The sequence below is a fragment of the Orycteropus afer genome, unplaced genomic scaffold (assembly GCF_000298275.1).
Source record: "Orycteropus afer afer isolate SDZICR_OR568_19922 unplaced genomic scaffold, OryAfe1.0 scaffold00208, whole genome shotgun sequence".
Taxonomy (NCBI): domain Eukaryota; kingdom Metazoa; phylum Chordata; class Mammalia; order Tubulidentata; family Orycteropodidae; genus Orycteropus; species Orycteropus afer.
The window spans coordinates 4974003-4995410 of NW_006921795.1; the positions used below are offsets into that span (position 1 = coordinate 4974003).

The window sequence follows — 21408 nt, forward strand, 5'->3', positions numbered from 1 at the left end:
AATAACATATCTGACAAGGGACTTATCTCTAGAATTTATAGAAAACTACAACACCCCAATAACAAAAGACAAATAATCCAATTAAAACATGGGCAGAAGACATGAATAGACACTTCACCAAGGAGGATATTCAGGCAGCCAACAGCATATGAAGAAATGCTCACTTTCATTAGCCATTAGAGAGATGCAAATCAAAACAACAATGAGATACCATTTTGCCCCAGCACTAGCAGCAAAGTTCAACAAGACAGAAAATAACAAATGCTCGTGAGGATGCGGAGAAATTGGGACTCTCCTACACTGCTGGTGGGACTGTAAAATGGTACAACCACTGTGGAGAGCAGTATGGAGATTCCTTAAAAAGTTGGAAATAGAAATACCATTCGATCCAGCCTTTCCATTACTAGGTATATATCCTAAAGAAGTGAGAGCCATGACAAGAACAGACATATGCATGCCCATGTTCATTGCAACACTATTTACAATAGCAAAAAGTTGGAAACAATCTAGGTGTTCATCAACTGAGGAATGGATAAGCAAACTGTGGTACATACACATAATGGAATACTATGCAACCCTAAAAAATAATATAGAATCTGCAAAACACCACATAACATGAATGAGCCTGGAGGACATTATGCTGACTGAAATAAGTCAATCACAGAAGGACAAATATTGTATTAGTCCATTATTGTAAAAGTCAAGGAACAGTTTATATATGGAAGGAAATTTTCTTTGTTGGTTACCAGGGGTAGGAGGGGAGGAGAGGGAACACTGTTAGAAAGGTAGAGATAAGTATTGATTTGGGTGAAGAGAAGGGCAATGTACCAAATGTGAGGGATCAACATGGTGGCATTGAGGAAGAGGAAGACATAGGTACATGGGAGGTACAGTCAACAAAGATGAACCCTTTTGCACATACAGTACTGGGTTGTCAATGAAGACAAACACGGGTATATGGGTGGTTAGGTGGGTGGACAGGCTGAACTATTAGGTATGTCTATGCAGCAGGGAGTGTACCCAAGATCATGTGTAGGGCTGGCAGACAATGGTTCTACAAGTGTATTTGTATGTTCTGTAAGAATTCCCAAGGGTGTAGTAGAGCTGACAAGGGTCAAGGTTGTAGTCACTTCTTGGTCACAACCAGCTACCCAGAGGGACCGAGTAGTTGAACCTGTGGGCTCAGGACCATAGTCACAGGGGACATCAAGCTCAATTGGCATAACGTACTGCACAAAACATTGTTCTACCTCATACTTTGGTGAGTAGTGACTGGGATCTTATAAGCTTGCAAGTAGTCATCTAGGTGCAATGATGGTCTCTCTTTGTCCAGGGCAAAGAATGAAGAAAACCAAAGATTCATGGAAACAATTAGTCCTCGTGACTGGTACACCATGCAACCCTCAGCCTATACAAGTATGAGACCAGAAGAACTAGATGATGCCCAGCTACCACTGTCAACCATTCAGAGGGGTAATCTATGTAGGAGATCCTGGATAGAGAGGGAGAACAATGTGGAACAAAACTCAAAATCATTTGGGAGGGGAAAAAAAAAGAAAGGGGGATCAGATTTGCTGGTCTGATAGAGCCTGGTGGAACCACTGAGACTGTGGTCCCTAGCTGCCCTTCAGGTCTGGAATTGAACATATACCTGTGGCTTCCAGCCAAACAAAAGACTGGCACAAAAGTTGAACATGTACCTGAGGTAGATAACACTCCTTGGAGAGAGCAATCATGTGAGAAAGAAGGGCTGTTTATGCACAGGGAGACAGTTCAGGGGGCAGGAATGCATGGAGGGATGGACAGAGGGAAGAGGTAATTATTGGGAGGAAGTGGGAGGGGAGGTGTTGCACTGGGGTAAATAGTAGTCAATGTCATGAGACAACACGTGTGTGAACTGCTGTATGGAAAATGAATTTGCTCTATAAATTTTCACCCAAATCACAATAATAGATAGATAGATAGATAGATAGATAGATAGATAGATAGATAGGTAGATAGATAGATAGAATAAATGGTATTGAAGGAAGACATCCAAGCTGCACTGAAGGAATTGGCAAAAAATAAGGCAACAGAAAGTGATGGAATACACACTGAGATGTTTCAATAAACAGATGTAGCACTGGAGACACTTATTTATGCAAAGTAATCTGAAAGACAGTTACTTGGCCAGCTGACTGAAAGAGATCCATATTTGTACCCATTCCAAAGAAAGTTGATCCCACAGAATGTGGAAATTATCAAACAATATCATTAATATCACAAGCAAATAAAATCTTGCTGAAGATAATTAAAAAACGGTTGCAGCAGTATATTGACAGGGAATTTCCAGAAGTTCAAGCTGGATTCAGAAGAAGTCATGGAACAGGGGATATCATTGCTGATGTCAGATGGATCTTGGCTGGAAGGAAATAATTCCTGAAAGATGTGTGACTATGCAAAGACATTCGACTATGTGGATCATAGCAAATTATGGATAACACTGTTGAATCCTGTGCCAGCCCCACTATCCTTGCTATACCTGAGCCCATCATTGCTGCCACTGTGTCAATCCATCTCATTGAGGGCCTTCCCCTTTTTTGTTGATCCTCCACTTTGCCAAGCATGATAGCCTTCTTCAGGGAATGGTCCCTTCTTACAACATGACCAAAGTAGGTGAGGCAAAGTCTGGCCATTCTCACTTCCAAGGAGCATTCTAGCTGCACTTATCCAGGACAGATTTTTTAGTTCTTTTAGCAGTTCATGGTATTTTCGGCATTCTTCTCCAAGACCACAACTCAAAAACATCAACTCTTCTTCGGTCTTCCTTATTCATTGTCCAGCTCTCACTTGCATATGAGGCAAATGAAAATACCATGGCTTTTGTCAGGTGCACCTTAGTCTTCAAGGAGATATCTTTACTCTTCATCACTTTAAAGAGGTCTTTTGCAGCCTATTTGCCCTATGCTATATGTCATCTGATGTCTTGACTGCTGCTTCCATTGGTGTTAATTGTGGAGCCAAGTAATACGAAATCTTTGTCAACTTCAATCTTTTCTCCATTTATCGTGATGGTGCTTATTAGTCCAGTGTGAGGAGTTTTGTTTTCTTTATATCGAGGTGTAATCCATACTGCAGACTGTAGCCTTCAGTCTTCATCAGTAAGTGCTTCAAGAAGTCATCCTCACTTTCAGCAAGCAAAGTTGTGTCGTCAGTGTATCACAGGTTGTTAATGAGTTCCTCCAATCCTGATGCCACGTTCTTCTTCATGTAATCCAGTTTCTCAGATTATTTGCTCAGCATACAGATTGAATGAGTATGGTGAAAGGATACAACCCCGATGCATTACCTTCTTGAGTTTAAACCATGCAGTGTCCCCTTGTTCTATTTGAACGACAGCCTCCTGGTCTATGTACAGGCTCCTCATGAGTATAATTCAGTGTTCTGGAATTCCCATTCATCTCAATGTTATCCATAATTTGTTACGATCTGCACAATCAAATGCTTTTGCACAGTCAATAAAACAAAAGTAAACATCTTTCTGGTATTCTTTGCCTTTAGCAAAGATCCATCTGCATAAGCAATGATATCCCTCATTTCACATCTTCTTTTGAATGCAGCTTGCATTTCTGGAAGTTCTCTGTCAATATACTATTGCAAACATTTTTTAAATTATCTTCAGAAAATTGTACGTGTGTGTGATATTAATGATATTCTTTGATAATTTCCACATTCTGTGAGATCACTTTTTTTTGGAATGGGTGCAAATATGGATCTCTTTCAGTCAGTTGGCCAGGTAGCTGTCTTCCAAATCTCTTGGCATTGCTGAGTGAGTGCCTTCAGTGGGGCATTCATTTGTTGAAACATCTCAATAGGTATCCTGTCAATTCTTGGAGCCTTGTTTTTGCTGCTTCCTTCAGTTCAGCTTCGACTTCTTCCTTCAATACCATTGGTTCTTGATCATCTGCCACCTCCTGAAATGGATGAACATCAACCAATTCTTTTTGGTACAGTGATTCTGTGTATTCTTTCCATCTGATTTTGATGTTTTCTGCATCATTAAATCAATATGTTGCCCACAGAATCTTTCAATATTGCAACTCGAGGCTTAAATTTTTTCTTAAGTTCTTTCAGCTTAAGAAATGCCAAGCATGTTCTTCCCTTTTGGCTTTTCAACTCCATGTCTTTGCACATTTCGTTATAATAATTGACTTTGTCTTCTTGAGCTGCTCTTTGAAATCTTCTGTTCACCTCTTTTATCTTCCTGGTTCTTCCATTTGCTTTAGCTACTCTCCCCTCAAGGGCAAGTTTCAGAGTCTCTCTGACATCCATTTTGGTCTTTTATTCCTTTCCTGTCTTTGAATGACGTTTTGCTTTCTTCATTGATGATATTCTTGATGTCATCCCATAATTCTTCCAGTTTTCAGTCATTGGTGTTCAATGCATCTAACCTATTCTTTAGATGGTCTCTAAATTCAGGAGGGATATATTCCAGGTCATATTTTGGCTCTTGTGCACTTGTTTTAATTATCTTCAACTTCAACTTGAACTTCCAAATGAACAGTTGATGGTCTACTTCACAATCAGGTCCTGGCCTTATTTTGGCTGAAGATATTGAGCTTTTCCATTGCCTCTTGTCACAGATGTAGTCAATCTGATTCCTTTGTACTCCATCTGGCAAAGTCCATGTGTATAGCTGCTGTTTGTGTTGTGAAAAAAGGTCTTTGCAATGAATAAGTCATCAGTCTTGCAAAGTTCTATCATGCAATCTCCCATGTCGTTTTTATCACCAAGGCCAAATTTTCCAATTACTGGTGATTCTTCTTTGTTTCCAACTTTTGCATTCCAATCACCAATGATAATCAGCATGTCTTGATTGCATGTTTGGTCAATTTCAAACTGCAGAAGTTGGTAAAAAAAAATCTTCAAATATTTGACATTTGTAGTATACTTAAAAAACTTCAATCTTAACATTTGTCATGGTGTTTTGCAACATGCTTTCCATGGTTATCCTCCTACCCAGCTGAGCTCTTCCAGGGAAAGTATTAAATCTCTCTTCATCCTCCTCTGTCCTCAGAGCTGACACTTAGATCATCAGGGGTTTGCTGAATGAACTGAAAGATAAAATCAATGAGATAGTCAAGCCATTCCTTGGACTGTTGAACAACTTCATGAGCTCTGGGAATAGAAACAAGGAGCTTGTTTTTATCCTTTTGGACCCAGGAATGTGGCATGTTGAAACCTTGGGAAGGACTGAATGGGATAAAGAGTGTGGGAAGTGAACTCAACTCCAAAGTCTAGTGGTGGTAGGGAGGACTCAGTGGAAACTGGTAGAGACAACCAAGCAATCCAGTGCACAGTATCCAAACATCATAGGAGCTGAGGAGCAGTTCAGATAGATAAGTCACAGGAAGAAGGGCCCAACCTGCCTGGAAAGGCATACGCACATCAGTGTTATTAGCAGAGCCACCCTATTCCAAGAATCCATTCCTTTTGGCTGATAGTAAGAACTCAGGCAGCTGGAGGCTAAATGATTGGGATTCAACTGTCTATGAAAGGGGACCAGATGTTTCTGGGAAGGGCCTCAGAATTCTAATCAGGTTGGGTAAACACAAAGGCAGAGCTTGAGTGACAAGCCTCCAGAATGTCGGGAAAAATGATCTGTCACTTACACTGGACTCAACTCTCAGGCAGGAAGTTAGAAAAATTCAATATAGAAATTGCTAGAATTCTCAGGGCACATCCTCACACACATCAATGTGATAGCATAAGCCAGAGCCCTACTAAGATATGGGATCAAGGTTACTGATAAACTTCCTTCTCCAGTCAGGAAGTCAATGCTGTCAGTGACAGGATAATATCCATATGCCTACAAGGAGCTCTGGTGGTGTAGTGCCTAAGGCATTTGACTTTTAACCAGAAGTCTGGCTGTGCAAACCCACCAGCCACTCCTGGGAAGGAAGGTTGGGCAATCTACTTCCGTAGTGACACCACCTCGGAAACCCAAGGAGGGGTCGCTACGAGTCAGATCCGACTTGATGGCAGAGTGTTTGGTTTGTTTGGTTTGACAAAGAAGACCAGTTAATATGACTATTATTCAAATTTATGCACCAACCATCAAAGCAAAAGATGAGGAAATTGAAGTTTTTTATCAACTTCTGCAGTCTGAAATTGACCAAACATGCAATCAAGATGTGTTGCTTATCACTGGTGATTGGAATGCAAAAGTTGTAAACAAAGAAGAGTCACCAGTAGTTGGAAAATTTGACCTTGGTGACAGAAATAATGCTAGAGATTGCATGATAGAATTTTGCAAGACTAACAACTTATTCATTGCAAATACCTCTTTTCAGCAACACAAATGTTGGCTATACACTTGGACTTTGCCAGATGGAATACAAAGGAATCAGATTGATGACATCTATGGCAAGAGGTGATGGAAAAGCTCAATATCTTCAACCAAAACAAGACCAGGAGCTGATTGTGGAACAGACCATCAACAGGTAATATGCAAGTTCAACTTAAGTTGAAGACAATTAAAACAAGTCCAGGAGAGCCAAAATATGACCTTGAATATATCCCTCCTGAATTTAGACACCATCTCAAGAATAGATTTGATGCATTGAACACCAATGACCGAAAACCAGAAGAATTGTGGGATGACATCAAGAGCATCATCCATGAAGAAAGCAAGAGGTCATTAAAAATACAAGAAAGAAAGAAAAGACCAAAATGGATGTCAGGAGAGACTGTGAAACTTGCCCTTGAGCCAAGAGTAGCTAAAGCAAATGGAAGAAATGACAAGATAAAAGAGCTGAACAGAAGATTTCAAAGAACAGCTCAAGCAGACAAAGCCAATTACTATGGTGAAATGTACAAAGACCTGGAGTTAGAAAACCAAAAGGGAAGAACATACTCAGGATTTCTCAAGCTGAAAGAACTGAGGAAAAAATTTAAGCCTCGAATTGCAATATTGAAAGATTCTACAGGCAAAATACTGAATGATGCCAGAAGCATCAAAGGAAGATGGAAGGAATACACATAGTTACTGTACCAAAAAGAATCAGTTGATCTTCATCCATTTCAGGAGGTAGCATATGTTCAAGAACGAATGGTATTGAGGGAAGAGGTTGAAGCTTCACTGAGGGAATTGGCAAGGAAGGAGGCTCCAGGAATTGATGGAATACCCATTGAGATGTTTCAACATATGGTTGTCCCGCTGGAGGCACTCACTTGGTTATGCCAAGAGATTTGGAAGATAGCTGTCTGGTCAACTGACTGGAAGAGATCCATATCTGTACCCATTCCAAAGAAAGGTGACCCCACAGAATGTGGAAATTATCAAACAATATCATTAATATCCCATGCAGGTAAAATCGTACTGAAGATAATTCAAAAATGGTTGCAGCAGTATATTGACAGAGAACTAGAGGTGCAGGCTGGATTCAGAAGAGGATGTGAAACAAGAGATATCATTGCTGATGTCAGATGGATCTTGGCTCAAAGTAAAGAATACCAGAAAGATGTTTACTTGTGTTGTATGACTATGCAAAAGCATTTGATTGTGTGGATCATAACAAATTGTGGATAACATTGAGAAGAATGGTAATTCCAGAACACTTAATTGTACTCATGAGGAATCTGTACATAGACAGAAGGCTGTCATTCAAACCAAAAAAGGGAACACTGCATGGTTTAAAATCAAGAAGAGAGTGCGTCAGTGTTGTATCCTTTCACCATACTCATTCAATCTGTATGCTGAGGAAATAATCTGAGAAGCTGGACTATATGCAGAAGAACATGGCACCATGATTGGAGAAAGAATCATTAACAACCTGCGATATCCTGATGACACAACTGTGCTTGTGAGGATGACTTGAAGTACTTACTGATGAAGATTGAAGACTACAGTCTGCAGTATGGATTACATCTCAATATAAAAAGAAAACAAAAATCCTCACAACTGGACCTATAAGCAGCATCACAATAAATGGAGAAAAGATAGAAATTGTCAAAGACTTCACATTGCTTGGTTTTACAGTTGACGCCAATGGAAACAGCAGTCAGGACATAGATGACATATAGCACTGAGCAAATCAGCTGCAAAGGACCTCTTTCAAGTGCTGAAGAACAAAGATATCTCCTTGAGGACTAAGGTTCACCTGACACAAGCCATGGTATTTTCAATCACCTTATATGCATGTGAGAGCTGGACAATGAATAAGGAGGACCGAAAAAAGTTGATGCTTTTGAGCTGTGGTGTTGGCGAAGAATGCTGAAAGTACCGTGGACTGCTAAAATAACTAACAGGTGTGTCCTGGAGGAAGTGCAGCCAGAATGCTCCTTGGAGGCTAGAATGGCCAGACTTCATCTCACATACTTTGGTCATGTTGTTAGAAGGGACCATTCCCTGGAGAAGGATGTCATGCTTGGTAAGTTGGTGGGTTGACAAAAGAGGGGAAGGCCCTTAACGAGGTGGATTGACATGGTGGCAGTGATGATGGGCTCAAGTGTAGCAAGAATCATGGAGCTGGCTCAGGACTGGGAGGTGTTTTGTTCTGCTGTGCATAGGGTCGCTGTGAGTTGGAGATGACTAGATGGCACCTAACAACAACAACAACCAGTCAGGAAGTGAGATGGGCCCACACTACAGGTGATGGACAACAATGATTCCAGCTATGAGGCTGCTCTCTAATAAAATGACCTAGAAAAGTATCTCCTGTCTTGAACTTGTTCCACAGCCTTTGTGAGTGGTCTGGGTTTTTGCTTTGTTTTTAAAAACGTTAGAGCACTTTTAAGTTTTCACTAGTCTTCTTAATGTAGACCCATCAGAACATGGCCAATCAGGAATCTGTTTTATTGTAGGTGTACCCACTGCCTGGCCCCTCGCCCATCTGACCCCTTTGTTCGCTTTTGTCAAGAATGTGGCTCTCCTGTCCCACCCATATTTGGGTCTCGTCTCCCACCTCCAGAAGGAGCACAGGTGAGCAGCAGAATCCTTATAACATCTTTCAGTGGTTTATCTGATCTTTATTTGTAACAGTATCATAGTGTCTGGCACACCTGAAATACGAACATAAATGCTGGCAGATTAATCTCTTACTATTCAGACTTCTACTTAAGAATGGGAAAATGTGTTTGCAGTGGCATTTCTTTTTTTGTGGCACTGCAGAAGCATGGACTCAGAGTGTGAAATCTTACTTTTCATATGAGACATGCACATGTAAATATTTGCTACTAATTTACTGACCATTTGATATTTCTGTTCATTACCAACCTACAGTAAAGAAATACAATCTAGAAAGAAATGGGGCAAAGTACTTACTGTGTTATTGTTGTTACATGTTGTCGAGTTGGTTCTGACCCTACGTACAGCAGAGTGAAACACCGCTTGGTCTTGTACCTTCCTCACAGTTGTTGCTATGATTGAGCCCATTGTTGTTGCCACAGTGTTAATCCATCTCGTTGAGGGTCTTCCCTTTTTTCCCTGACCTTGTACTTTACCAAGCATCATAACTTTCTCCAGGAACTGGTCTTTTCTGATAACATGACCAAGCCAGGTAAAGCAGTCTACTCATTCTTGCTTCTGAGGAGCATTCTGGCTGTACTTCTTCCAAGACAGATTTGTTCGTTCTTCTGGCAGTCCATGATATTTTCAGTATTCTTTGCTAACACTACCATTCAAAGGCATCAATTCTTCTGTGTTCCTCATTCATCATCCAGCTTTCACATGCATTTAGGCAATTGAAAATACCATGGCTTGGGTTAGGTGCACCTTAGTCTTTCATACTTTGAAGAGGCCTTTTGCAGCAGATTTGCCCAATGCACTGTATTGTCTGATTTCTTGACTGCTGCTTCTGTGGGTGTTGATTATGGATGCAAGTAAAATTAAATCCCTGACAACTTCAGTCTTTTCTTCATTTATCATGATGTTGCTTATTGGTCCAGTTTTGAGGATATTTGTTTTCTTTATGTTGAGGTGTAATCCATGCCGAAGACTGTAGTCTTTGTTGTTCATTAGTAAGTGCTTCAAGTCCTTTTAACTTTCAGCAAGCAAGGTTGTGTCATCTGCATATTGCAGGTTGTTAATGGTTCTTCCTCCAATCCTGATGCTGTGTTCTTCTTCATATTGTCCAGTTTTTCAGATCACTAGCTCAGCCTACAGACTGAATAAGTGTGGTGAAAGGCTTGATGCACATTCTTCCTGATTTTAAACCATGCAGTATCCCTTGGTTCTGTTCAAAGGACAGCCTCCTGGTCTATGTACAGGTTCCTCATGAGCACATTGAGTGTTCTGGAATTCTCATTCTTTGCAATGTTATCCATAATCTGTTATGATCCACACAGTTGAATGCCTTTACAGAGTCAATAAAACACAAGTGGACATCTTTCTGGTATTCTTTGCTTTCAGCTAAGATCCATCTGACATCAGCAGTGATATCCTTCATTCCATGCTTCTTCGGAATCCAGCTTGCATTTGTGGAAGTTTCCTTTCAATATACTGCAGCAACCATTTTTGAGTTACCTTAAGCAAAGTTTTACTTCCATGTGGTATTAAGATATTGTTCAATAATTTCCAAATTCTGTTGGATCACCTTTCTTTTGCCAAATTTCTTGGCATAAATGAGTAAGTACTTCTGGTGGTGCTTCCGTTTGTTGAAGCACCTCATTGGGAATTCTGTCACTTTCTGGAGCCTTGTTTTTCACCAGTTCCTTCAGTGCAGCTTAGATTTCTTTCTTTGGTACCATTGGTTCTTGATCATATGCTACCTCCTGAAAAATTTGGACCTCAAACAATTCTTTTTGATATAGTGACTCTGTGTGTTCTTTTCATCTTTTTTTTAAATATTTCCTGCACCATTCAATATTTTTCCCATAGAATCTCTTAATATTGCAACTGAATGCTTAAATTTTTTTCTTCAGTTCTTTCAGCTTGATAAATGCTGAGGGTGTTCTTCCCTTTTGGTCTTCTAACTCTAGGTCTTTGCCCATTTCATTAAAATACTTTATCTTCTCAAGCCACTCTCTGAAATCTTTTGTTCAATTCTTTTATTTCATCATTTCTTCCATTTGGGTTAGCTACTTTCCATTCAAGAGCAAGTTCCAGAGTCTCTTCTTACATCCATTTTGGTCTTTTCTTCCTTGTCTTTTTAATGATAGTTTGCTTTCATCATGTATGTTCTTGATGTCATCTCACAACTTGTTTGGTCTTCAGATATTAGTGTTCAATGCATCAAATTTATTCTTCAGATGGTCCTTAAATTCAGGTGGGATATAATCAAGGACATATTTTGGCTCTTGCGGAGTTATTTTAATTTCCTTTAGCTTCAACATGAACTTACATATGAGCAATTGAGGGTCTCTTCCACATTTAACTTGTGGCCTTGCTTTGACTGATGATACTGAGCTTCTCCATTGCCTCTTTCCACAGAAGTAGTTGATTTGATTTCTGTGTATTCTATCTCGTGAGGTCCACACGTATAGCTGTTATTTATGTTGTTGAAAAAAGATACTTGCAATGAATGAGTTGTTGGTCTTACAAAATTCTATCATGTGATTTCCAGCATCATTTCTATCACCAAGGCCACATTTTCCAACTCCTGATGATTCTTCTGTGTTTCCAACTTTCACATTCCAATCACCAATAATTGTCAATACATCTTGATTGCATGTTTGGTCAATTTTAGACTGCAGAAGTTGGTAAAAATCTTCAATTTCTTCATCTTTGGCTTTAGTTGTTGGTGCATAAGCTTGAATAATAGTAGTATCAACTAGTGTTCTTTGTAGCCATATGAGTATTATCTTATCATTGACAGCATTGTACTTCAGGAAAGATCTTGACATTTCTTTTTGACAATTATAGTAGTTAAAGTTGTGTCAACTTGCCTGGGCCTAGTTTTGAGTATCTGGGCAGCTGGATGTAGTTATTCCCCATGATGAGACTGCTAATCAACTCCATGGTGGAATCTACCATGAGCAGCTAAGTAGCTGCTTTTAGGGATATGGTCTGCTTCTAAAATATGAGAATAAACTTTGAGAAAGGTCTTGAGGTTTTTGGCACAGTTGGATCCTGCATTTGGCTGAGTCTTCATCTCAGTGGCCTGCCATGTTGTCTGCCAATATTGAGACTGTTTCTTGACATGAATTCGTGGCATTCTGTGTTGCTTGATAATTTGGAGGCTGTGCCATTTTAGTTGTCAACTTTGGGTTTGTCAGTCTCAGCAGCCAGCAGCTGTCTGAGTTAAGAGAATCTTCCAGCTTCAGTGGGCTGGGAGCAAGAGACAGAACTGAAGTGCAACGTCGAGGGGCTTTCACCTAGCCCCTTAGAGCTGGCATTTTGAACTCAGACTTCTTGCTTCCTAAACTGTGAAAGAATAAATCCCTGTCTGTTAAAGCCACCCGCTTGTGGTTATTTTCTGTTAGAGCAACACTAGAGGACCAAAACAATAATAAATGCAATACTATTTCTCTTCAATTGCTCATTCCCAGTATAGTAGCTCATATGATAGCCAGTTTCAAAAACAGTCCATTTCAGCTCACTAATGCCTAGGATATCCATCTTTATCTGTTCCCTTTCATTTTTGGCAACTTCTAATTTTCCTAGATGCACACTTTGTACATTCCATATGTTTTGGTTACCTAGTGCCACTCTGACAGGAATATACCACAAATGAGATGGCTTGAAGAAACAGGAATTTATTCTCTTACAGTTTGGAGGCTATAGGTCTAAGTTCAAAGTGTCAGGCTCTAGTGGCTGGGTGAAAGTTCCTCAAACTTGGGGTTCAGCCCTGCCTCCTACTCCTGACCCACTGGAGCTAGAGGCTTTTCTTCACTCAGACAGCTGCTGGCTGCTGAGACTGACAAGCCTAAGGCTGACAAATAAAAAAACACAGTCCCAATGTTACCAAATCACATGCAGGCCATTAATTCAAGTCCATTGAAAATCCCAGGGTTGGCAGAGCATGGCAGGCTGCTGAACAATGACATGGCTACATGCATGGTTCAAGCATGCCATAAGCTAGAGACCATTCCCCAAGGCTTCTCCTTATACACAGGAAGCAGACCACATCTCTAAGGCAGCTACTCAGCTGCTCATGTAGATTCCACTATGGAGTTGATTACCAGTCTAATCGTGGGAAATACTACATCTAGCTGCCCAGCCACTCAACCAGGCCCAGCCACGTTGATGCACAAACTTAACTACCACACCATGTTCTTATTATTAATGAATGGTTGCATTCATTAATAGTTCATTTTGAGTTGTGCCCCATCAGCAAATATAGGTCTAGAAAGCTTTACTCCATGCATGGCATTGAGGTTGAGTGTACTTTGAGGAGGAAGCTCTTTCCCAGTCATATTTTGAGTGGCTTCCAACTGTGGGCCTTATATTTAGGCAGTATATCTGACAGTGTTTCACAGCTATTCATTAAGTTTTCCAGTAATCTATCAGACAGTGTTTCACTGCTGTTGATAAGTTTTTCAGTGGCCAGTTTTTTCAGAAGTGGATGGTCCCATCCTTCTTCCCAGTCTGTCTTCGTGTGGAAGCTCTGCTGAAACCTGTCCACCATAGGTGACCCTGCTAGTATTTGAAATACCAGTGGGATGGCTTCCAGCTTCACAGTAACACACAAACTACCATGGTACAACAAACTGACAGATTAGTGGTGAGCTGGAGCTTACAAAATAAAAGGATCTGTGATGTTGATCAAAAAATGACTATCTTTAAAAAGATATCAATAAAAAATATTGCTAATTCAGTGGTTTAAAAGTCCAGAGTTTTAGAACTGATTTATGTTCTCAAGCAAGGGGTCAGATAGTAAATGGGTGTATTTTTTTTATCTTCAATTTATTTCTCAAGATTGTTATAGAAGTTAATTTTGTTCACTTCTATGATATATCTTGAATTCCTTGAAGAAGATAACTATAGAAAATAAAGTATCAGTGGATTCCACTGGTTTTAATTTTTCCTGTTTGTATTCATTGGTTTAATGTCAAAGTTTGGATGGTTGGGTGGTGCAAATGACTAGGAGCTCTACTACTTTCCGAAAGCTCAAAGCCCACAAGAGGTGCTTTGGAAGACAAGCCTGGTGATCTGCTTCTGAAAAGGCACACCCTTGAAAACCTAAGGAGAAGTTGTACTCTCCTCACATCCATGAGTTGGAGTCAACTCAGCAGCAGCTAACAACAACAACATCAAAGTTATTTTCTTCTTGCCTGAGAACAGATTTGTAGAACTTTGTTTTTACCAAAAGACAAGGTTATTGTAGATAATAAATATTTAAGATGATGAACTTTAAAATATCTCTGTTGCCCCCAAATTATTTTTGTTTATATTACTATGATAAAATGCTATGATAAATAGTTTTTAAAATTTAAAGTAACAACCGTTCGTTGAGTTCTGAGTATGCCCTTCTCTCATCTGGGCCACTGGGATTCAGAGGGATGAGATCCTACTTCTAGACCTATGACACTCAGAGTCTCATTAGAAAGATGCAGAGTTGTGCCTCTCAGCTCCAAATTCACCCTTTATTTCTCTGTCTTGTGATTCTGGAGCTAGAGCCTTTTAAACATTTCTCAATTGCCAGCTGACTTGATGTTATTTTTTATCAGTAGAGTTCTACTGTTGAAGAATACTGCATGAGGGATGGCTTTCTCATCCTGGTTCTGGCATACTTTTCTCTTCTTTTGCTCCTATGGTGCTCAGCTAACCTGCAGGACACCCAGTTGTGCTAAACCCCTGTGAGTTTTAGTGACATTTTCATAGATAGCTTCTTACCAAATTCTTCTAACTCCCCAGAGGGAGATTTCTTGACAAATTTCATTGGCCCTATGGGACCCTGGTAGTACAATGGTCAAGTACTCAGCTGCTAACTGAAAGGTTGGCAGTTTGAACTCACCAGCTGTTCTTTGAGAGAAACAGTCTGTTTCCATAAAGATTTACAGTCTTAGAAACCCTATTGAGCAGTTCTACTCTGTCCTGCAGGGTCACTGTGAGTAAGTATCAACTTGATGGCAATGGATTTAGTTTTTGTTTATTTGTTAGCTGGACCCCAATGTGTGTCTTTTTGTTTGCATCCCTGGCCTGTGCCACCTCAGGGAACTGCTCCACCATCCACAGAGCTACAGCCACACTTGATCCATGAAGTCTGAATGTTAGCCTTGGGGGAGTAAATACCTCTTCCAAATTTGACATTTTTTGGGTACTCCACTTCAGCCATAGAGATAGTAACTCCTCCCATATTTGGTATTCTTACATCCTTTGGAATTTGCATTACCCTTAAGTTGTTAATGCCTTGTTACTAGTTGATAATTATTTATATTAAACTTCCCCATTCAAGTTACTGTGTGATTTTTGTCTCCTGATAAGACTCTGACTAGTAGAGGATTGTAACAGGAGTGGTCCCAGGAAATAGATGGGATTCTGAAAGGAGTTTGGTATTGTCCTTTGATTGAATGTAGTACTGAGCTCTTTGCCAATGGATATACACATGCCCTGCTATTGAATCGGATCCAACTCACAGCGACCCCTCCTTGGGTTTCCAAGGTACTATCACTACAGAAGTAGATTGCCCAACCTTCCTTCCAAGGAGTGGATGGTGGGTTTGAACTGTCAGCCTTCTGGTTAGCAGTCAAATTCCTTGGGCACTACACCACCAGAGCTCCCACCTATGGACACAGGATGATGGTAATCTACGGCATGAAGTGGCATCACAGTTAATCAAGTTATCACCTGTGGATGATTGTGATGAAGTGCCAACTGAAGCAAGTGCGTTGAGAGGCCAAGTAGCTGCTGCACTTGACTTTTTGGCAGTAATGGTGATTATGAGGGCTGTGGTGTGGGATGTATTCTCTTGGGTACATTGGTACATTTATATAAAGAAAATGAGAAACTCGGGACCTTTAAGTCATGGTCTGAGAACCAGTGAGCTTCCATAACATCCAGAAAAGAATGTTTTTTTGTAGTTCCAGTGTTACATTACTGGAAAGTAGACATAAAATTTAATTGTGTAGTTGATGATTTACGGCATCAGCTGAATTTACTCTTACATGAAATTTAGAGTGTTAATTGGAAAATAATAAGATCCTGAAACTTGGAATGGAGATATCTGGCTAGACCCAGATGAAACTGAAAATCTTGAACCATTAAGTCATTTGAGCCTCCTTTGCAGTAGAAATAGCTTGCCCTCCTGTCTGAGGATACTAGTCTTCTTTTTCTTGAATTCTCTGTAATAACCTCGCCTGGGGCAGATGCCTTGAAAGGGATACACATTCTCAAGATGCATCATAACCATTCCCTAGCATAACTAGGATTCAATCCCAGCATGCTGTAGGAGGACAAGTGCACACTATGATCCAGGAGGAAATAGTTTACATAAGAAGAGTAAGTAGGATTGCCCAACCTTCCAGCCACTCCTCACAAGGAAGGTTGGGCAATCCTACTTCCGTAGTGATACTGCCTCGGAAATCCAAGGAGGGGTCGCTATGAGTCAGGGCCGACTCGACGGCAAACAACAACAACAACAACATCAAGAGTAAGAGTAAGAGTAATATTTTAACCAAAGATTAGATTTTAACCATGGAGGGCAGAATATAACACTAAATTGGACCAAATTCATTGATATGTGTACACCTTCTAGAGATTCTGGATTTAATGTGTTAGGTAATGCAGCAGGTGATGCATTTAACAGCTTACTTGGTTGATTGTCTAAAACTTAGACTGACTTGTGGCCTGTGTTTGATGATATTCAGATACCAGAACTTCCATACATCATGTGGAGGAGGGAATTCAAAGGCTTAGGAAGACAGGAATGTTGGAGTGGATTTATCATATTTGTCCTGAACCCCTAGTCCCCAACTTGCATTCCACAAGAAGGCCCAGAAGACACTTTCTTCACTAAGGCATTGAGGAATAAATTAGTGAGAGGAGCACTTACATCCTTTGAAAGTTCTATGGCTGCTTTTCTTTGTAGGCTAGAAATAGGGGATGCTGCTATTGAGTTGAGCTCCGTAATTTCAATCAGGCTGATGAGATCCAAGAGTAGCAGAGGTCAGGGCCAGCACTTAACTGCCAAAGACATGGTGGATGCATCTACAATAAAGGGCACCAAGACATATTGGTAATCAGAATCTGATCATGGTATTCCTAGGAACTAGATAGATGGGCCACCTACTAGAGTGTTGCTTGGTCTGTAGAACAACAAACAAACAAAGAAAATAAATAAAACCCCAAAAACCAAACCAAACAAACAAAAACAATATATCTTGTAACCAGAAACCTGACTTGAGTCCCTGTTTCTCACCAACTTTCCAGACCTAAGTCAATTCACAAAACCAGAAACCATTGATTAAAAGGGATACTGGGTCTCCTTGAGGAAAGACCTGTAGCATTTTAAGTACATATAATAAATCTTCTTTAAAACCTTTCCCAAAGGGACTTGTGGCCTTTACTAGAGTGACTGTGCACTGGAAAAAGGAAATGCCCAAATTTTGAGGGATTTCTAGACATTTATTCTGAATTAACAGCTAAGGGAGACAAACTTGTTTGTCACTTTGTCATATTGTGGTGGCTTGAGTATTGCTGTGAGGCTGTGGAGACTGTGCCAGCAGGGATGCCCATGGTGGACCAGTTTTGGTGGCGCTTCCAGACAGAGACAGACTTGGAAGAAGGAAGAGGCCATCTACTTCTCAAAGAATTGGCCAGTGAAAACCTTATGAATAGTTTATTCTGAACTGACTCTAATTCTTGGTGACACAAAATGCCACAAGTAAAACTGGGGGCTTATGATAGTCTAGTGATAGATGGTGTCTCACCTCAAGTCTGACTCATAGTTTTTGCTTTAAAATATTTTGGGAGTATGTTGTTATGTTTTACACATTTATAATTTCTCTGTCTTCCTCATATCATTCTCTTTTATCATTACAAAATGTCTTCCTTTGTCTCTAGTAATGTTTTTTTTCTTAAGGTCCTTTTCCTATGATATTTGCATAACCACTTCAGCTTTCTTATGGTCATTGTCTGCATTGTATATCTTTTTTTTTACCTTTGCTTTTAACCTATTGTGTCATTGAATATAAAGTTTGTCTCTAGTAGACAGCATATAGTTAGGTCTTGCTTTTTTATCCAATCTGTCAGTCTCTTCCTTTTGAGTATGGTGTTTAGCCTATTTACAGTTAATGCCATTATTAATGGGAGCTCTGGTAGCATACTGCCTAAGACATTTGACTGCTAACCAGAAGGCTGGCAGTTCAAACCCACCAGCCACTCCTCGGAAGGAAGGTTGGGCAATCTACTTCTGTAGTGACACTGCCTCAGAAACCCAAGGAGGGGTTGCTAGGAGTTGGGCTCGACTCAACAGCAGTGAGTTTCTTGTCATTATTGATATAGTTGTAAGTATGTAAATATGGTAAGTATGCCATTTTGCTATTTGTTTTCTATTTGTCTTATGCCCTTTTTTGTGCTTCTGTTTCTACTTTACTTGATTTCTTTGTGTTAAATATATAATTTTTAATGTGCCATTTTAATTCCTCTATTATCTTTGCTGATGTAGTAGTTCCTGCAGGGCAAGGCAGGCTTTGTGACTGCTGATGTAGGGCTCATGTACATGATAATTTTTTTACTGTTTTTTAAAAGTTATTTTCTAAATGGTGCTCTAGGAATTACATGTACCTTCATTTATCATCGTCTATTTCAGAATAATTTAACTTAATTGGAAACTTTTCTCTAATATATCTCCTTTTGTCCTCATTACTCCATCTTTTATGTAATATACATTACGGTATATATCACATCTATATATGTTATAAACTGAAAAATTTAGTGTTACCCAACCTGATGTCAGTTAGAGAAGTTAAGAGTAAAAATGAGAAAACCGAAAAGAAAACCAGACTCACTGCCATCAAGTTGATTCGACTCATAGTGACCCCTCCTTGGGTTTCCGAGGCTGTATCACTATGGAAGTAGATTACCCAATCTTCCTTCTGAGGAGTGGCTGGTGGGTTTGAACCACCAGCCTTCTGGTTAGCAGTCAAATGCCTTAGGCACTATACCACCAGACCCCCCAAAATGAGAAAAAGGTTGTTTATATTTACCCATATATTTTTTACATCTGGTCTCTTCATTTCTTACTGTGGACTCTGGTGTCATTTCATTTCAGCCTAAAGACTTCTTTTTAGTATTTCTTGTATGGAAAGTCTGCAAGCAGTTTCTTTCTGTCTTTGTTTATCTGAAAATGTGTTTATTTACCTTCATTTTTAAAGGATTATTTTGCTGGTGATAGAATTCTTATTTCGCAGTTATTTTGTGTTTCAGCACTTTGAAAATGGTGTTCTAGTGCTTTCTGGCTTCCATTGTTTTTCATAAAAAGTCCATCAAATTGTTGTCTCTATGTATGTATAAGTAGTTTTTCTCCTGTTACTTTGAATATTTTCTCTTTGTCTTTGGCATTCAACAGTTTGACTACAATGTGTCTAAGTGTGGATTTCTTTGTGTTTATCTTCCATGGGGTTTGTTGGTTTTATGGAATCTGTAGATTAATGTTTTACATCAAATGTGGGAAGTTTTCAGCCATTATTTCTTTGTTCTTTTTTTCTCCTTCCTCTCTTCTATATTCTTCTGGGATGCCCACTATATATATATACATACATATATATATATATATATATATATATATATATATATAGGTAGGCTTGATTTGTCTCACAGGATTTTTATGGTCTATTTACTTTCATTCTCTTTCTTTCTGTTCTTCAGATTGCATACTTTATGTTGAATTATATTCAAATTTACTTATTCTTCTGTCAGCTCAAATCTACTGTTGAGTCCCTCTGGCAAATTCTTTTTCACTTTTTTTTTTTTTTTTGCTTTTCAACTCCAGAGTTTTAATTTGGCTTTTTAAATGTTTTTTAAAAAAGAATTTATGCTTTTCATTGGGATTATGTAACAGGATCACCCTGAGTCAAAATGACTCCATAGCAACTAACAACAACCACATACATTTGTTAGATCATTGTTATCATCCTTTTCTTTTACGTTTTCAAGCATGATTTCTTTTAGTTCTGTGAACATTTTTATAATAGCTGATCATTCTATGCTAAACCCAACCTATAGGGATACTCAAGAGATAGTTTCTGTTGTCTGCTTTTCCTTCCTCCCTTCAAATATGGGTCTCACTTTCCTGTTTTTGTGTATCTTGTTATTTTTTCTTGAACACTGGACAGTTTCAGTGCTATATTGTAGCAACTCTGGAATCTGACTTTTTCTCTTGTGTATTGTTTACTTGGCTTAAATCTTTGATGTCTGTGTCTCTTGCAATGTATGTCCAATGATGTCAGCTTTTTTTTTTTTCCTTTCTTTTTGTTTTTATTTTTAAGCCTGGGGTTACCTATGGGCTGCATAGCTTAGAGTTCAGCTGAAGATTAGTCGGAAGTTAAACTCAAATACTTCAGACTTATAAAGGATTTCACAGCCTGCCCTGCCCTGGAGGAACTACCATGCTAATAAAGTTAGGGGAGGATCGGAACAGCCCCAGGCAAGAACCACAGAGACTCAGTGTTCTTATATGAAATTCAGTAATTTGTAGAAATTTTTCAGTTTGCTGTGTGCTTTTGGTCAATGTTTAGAGTGCTGAAATGATAGTTTTTTTGGACATTTTTGTCCAATTTTTTTATTGCTTTTTGGGGAGAGGATTTGTTGACTTTCTCACTTCATCATGTAGTAAGTCAGTCTTTATAGATATATTTTTTAAACAAGAAATATGTTTTTACTCTTAATAGGAATAAAATAATAATAAGCTAATTATTTTAGAGGTTATTTTATAAAAGTAAATTAAATCTTACATTCTTACTTATATCTTCAATTTTTGCATCTGAAGACAAACCTGATCTTCTTTTGTGCAGATGGGCTTATGTGTAGAATGTAGAAGCATGGTACCCATGAACACTCCCATTTGTGTGGTGTGTGATGCTCCTCTCACTCTGCAGCTGCAGCCCCAGGCCACCATCCATTTGAAGGTAAAGAACTGTAATTCTGTAAAAGCATAAAAAGTAATTTGAATAATTAAATGTCATTCTTCAGCTAGTGGAATTGGCTAACAAATGATAAGTTAATGTTTGTGAACAAAATCCACTCTAATTTTTAAAGGCATGTTGCCCAAGAGTTTAATTTACCAATAGGAGATACATAGAAATGCATTTCCTGAACATGGATGTGGAGGTCACTTTGCACTATAGCTAAATTTATATGTTGTTGTTGTTGTTATGTGCCATTAAGTCAGACCTGCCTCATAGCGACCCCTCCTTGGGTTGCCAAGGCAGTATCACTATGGAAGTAGATTGTCCAACTTTCCTTCCAAGGAGTGGCTGGTGGGTTTGAACTGCCAGCCTTCTGGTTATGGGTACCCATAAATAAAGCAAAGGGAAATATGCTTTAAT

At 39.3% G+C, this 21408-nt stretch overlaps 1 protein-coding gene across 1 annotated transcript in view; it reads left to right on the forward strand.

Annotated features, from left to right (window-relative positions):
• DZANK1 (double zinc ribbon and ankyrin repeat domains 1) overlaps nt 1–21408 on the forward strand; it is a 262593-nt gene that overhangs the window by 117039 nt on the left and 124146 nt on the right. The window contains exons 7-8 of the mRNA XM_007948222.1: nt 8845–8962; nt 20875–20988. Of these exons, the coding sequence (XP_007946413.1) occupies nt 8845–8962; nt 20875–20988 (232 nt within the window). The remainder of the gene's footprint in view (nt 1–8844; nt 8963–20874; nt 20989–21408) is intronic.